The 3,302-nt window shown below is 44.1% G+C and overlaps 1 protein-coding gene across 1 annotated transcript; it reads right to left on the bottom strand.

Moving 5' to 3' along the window:
* Positions 1–229: 229 nt before the first annotated feature.
* Positions 230–1,626, bottom strand: LOC142847212 (prostate and testis expressed protein 14-like). Its single transcript, XM_075967940.1, has 3 exons — positions 1,566–1,626; positions 798–911; positions 230–354 (listed from the first exon to the last, which is right to left on the bottom strand). Exons 1-3 carry the CDS (start codon positions 1,624–1,626, stop codon positions 230–232), a joined length of 300 nt encoding a protein of 99 aa, XP_075824055.1.
* Positions 1,627–3,302: the final 1,676 nt, after the last annotated feature.

Genomic DNA, 3,302 nt, shown 5'->3' with positions numbered 1-3,302 from the left:
GAAAGGAAACAAGAATCTGAAAGGCAGAAGTAGTTGGGAGATGGGGAGCAGAGAGCATCACTCTATTCCCAACTGAACTATTGACCCATCAAAAGCTGATGCTGATCCAGGCAGGTGTCAGGGCTTGGGCAGTGCAGGGAATAGATGGTTCAGGCTCATGAGCCTTGAGAGCACAGGGAAGGAATAAGGACTCACCTGCAGCAGAACTGGGCAAGGAAATGCCCAGCCTCTAAAACTCATTACACAAAGATTGGTTATGACAACAGGAAAAATCCAGTGTTAGGTTATAATGTGTGAAAGTCTTATTTAAGCAATTAGAAGAGCAATCCTGCTGCCCAAACAGGATATCATAACCTGTAAAAGAAAAATAACAATGGTCAAACCTAAATATTTACAAAAACAGAGTCTCAGAAAATATGGAGAATCAGGCTTCCTGGATAAAGTATGCCAGCCACACTGAGGTGATTATACTTATCATCTATCAATCTGTAATCTGGCTTGCAGCCATGCCTCCCATTCCCAAATTACTGCCTGAATTTTTTCAGTTCAAATTCTCACATCCCTGAATATGTTTTCTAGAAAGCTATGAAGGCCATGCAGAGACCCCATCTCAAAAAATATTATCTGTCTGGCAAAGAATGACAGGTAGCCAGTACCAAAAGAAAGGAGCCTTCTCCTGAATTTACACAGAAACACAGCTTTTCACAGTCTCTTCTTTCTCCCCAGGAGTGTAAAGAGGGCTGATTCATGCCTGAGCAGCAGACATGGTCACCCAGGATCTCCCATTCTTGGCATACCTTTAGACACTACCAGTATGCCACATTCCTGGTCGTCTTTAGCCTCACACGTGCGTTCTCCTTTCTCACACTCTCCATCGGAGTTTAGCATGTCACACTGCAAACATGTCAGAGCTGAAAAGGCAAATCAAGAATAAGAGGTTCATTCAGAGCAGCAAGTCGAGCATCTGACAAGAGGTGAGACTGTGGCTAGCATGAATGAAAAAGAAACAATGACCAAGAGCTGAATGCATGCTAAGGTGGCCCCACTGGGTAACCCATGACCTTGAACACTAGGAGGGGATTTGAAAAGAACCAAGTTTCTCCACTACAAATACTGTGAATGGCTGTAAGGAGGAAGGTCAAAGCTCTGGCGTAGGGAGCTTGAGTCTACCTCCTATGAGCAGACAAGTGTTCCCATCACTTTCTTATCTCCATCCTGTCATAAATCTTCCTTAAGTCATTTCCAATATAATTTTAAGCCTATACACAGGTAAGTTGGAGGAAATGAGAATGCTTGTTTGCTAAGAACAAGGAGGTGAAATAAAGAACCCGGAGAAAGGACACCAGAAGCAGAGGCACGACAAAGAGGAGGAATTGGAGAAGCCCATACTGTGTACAACAGAAGGAAGGGAAGGATGGAGAGGAGAGGAAATGGAGCCAAAGGCTGTGGGGTCCATCTATAAAAGTAATCAGGTCTTACATCTTATTCCTGACCTACCAAACCCAATGCTCTTCCACGGATGTCTGTCCACCAGCAATGACCCCTTCCATATGCCAGGATCTCACCTTGCAGGAAGTCTACCACTAGGGAGAGGCCCAGCAGGAGCAGCAGGAAGTGCTTCCCCATGCCAGTGGGATCCCAGGTTAAGAGAGCAGCAGAGAGCAGGACAGAGCACTCAAGGCTCAGCCTCGACAGTGCATGCTTATATATGAGCTCAGGCTAGAAGAAAAGCCAATGGGATCCCAAGACAGTGGCCTGAGCAGATAGCCTGGGGAAAGCACAGATCCTACGTGCTTCACTATACCTGCTCACTTGCACACACCTAGCCCGTGATTCAGGTCCTTCTGCAATCTTGTCTGCATGGTTATTTCACTAACTTTCAAACGGCAATGAATAGTTGTGTGATGCAAATGAATTTTGAGACTGGGTGGCTGAGGAGCCTAGAGGGAGCTACACACACTAGGCTGTGACTCCCCACATAGAAGGAAGCTTACCTTCAGCTGCTCCATCCATATTTTAAATTCCCTGACTCTTTATGAATGGGATATATGTCTAGGCATATATTGAATTGCTCAATAAACCACTGAAACCCATATTGCAGATTCGGGGCCATCTTCCTTGCAGACTACAAGTCTTCCTGGGGGTCAGATAGAAAAACTGCAGAGTCATGGAAGGAACGTGAGTTGGAAAACAGCCCTTTCATTCTGGATCTGATTTTCCTGTCTCACTGATGGAGTCAGGAAATTTAAAGTGTCACTGGTGAAGCCAAATTACACAGAGACCATGTGTGCTTTCTAAAAACCTCTCAATCAGATGCAAAGACAAAAATAAGCTGTGCTTATTTTTCGTGCCTTCTCCTCATTCCTAAGTTGAAGCAATGCCGCACATATAAAACTACCTTGGATTTTCGTGCCTTCTCCTCATTCCTAAGTTGAAGCAATGCCGCACATATAAAACTTCCTTTGGAGCTGCCACAGTCATTTATACATCCATTGTAAAAACAGTGAAGACAGTGTGTCAACTCCATGACATGATAGTCCTTCAAATCTTGACATCTTTTCTGCAGACACGTGGTGCACACATGCCCTTGTCAGTGACACTTGGTATGTCAAGGCCACTACTTCAGGAGAAGTACAGGAAAATCTCCCAAAAGTCAGACAATATCAAACTATTGACTGAGTTAAAGCAAAATTTGATATAGACCTTTTGAGAGCTATTTTTGTTTGTCAACTTTACTACTACATCTGGAATTGACTAATTAACAAGAGTTTGGGCCGGGCGGTGGTAGCGCACGCCTTTAATCCCAGCACTCGGGAGGCAGAGGCAGGCGGATCTCTGTGAGTTCGAGGCCAGCCTGGTCTAGAAGAACTAGTTCCAGGACAAGAACCAAAAAGCTACAAAGAAACCCTGTCTTGAAAATCAAAAAAAAAGAAAAAAGAAAAAAAAAAGGAGTTTGGGTACACCTGTAAGAAATTCTTCTTAATTAAATAATTATTTGGTGGGAAAGCCTGATTTTAATTATAATCTTATGAGGTGGAAAGATCCACTTTTAATCTTAGGCCACCGCTTCTGCAGCAGCCTATATAAAGGAAGTAAAAGAAGGAAGCCATTGCTGTTTGCCTGATTGCCCTCACTCTCACTGGCGAGTTCATTTCTTCACTGGCACACTTCAGTTCTCTTTGGGAATCCAGAGTAAACTGAAGACCAGCTGGGACATCCAGCATCATGGACTGGACAACTTCTGGATTCTTAGACCTTCTGTTAGTAGACAGCTGTTGTTGGACTAGCTGAACCACATCCTG

This window comes from Microtus pennsylvanicus, chromosome 3 (genome assembly GCF_037038515.1).
Source record: "Microtus pennsylvanicus isolate mMicPen1 chromosome 3, mMicPen1.hap1, whole genome shotgun sequence".
Classification (NCBI taxonomy): Eukaryota; Metazoa; Chordata; class Mammalia; order Rodentia; family Cricetidae; genus Microtus; species Microtus pennsylvanicus.
This window is presented reverse-complemented; position numbering and strand designations above follow the sequence as displayed.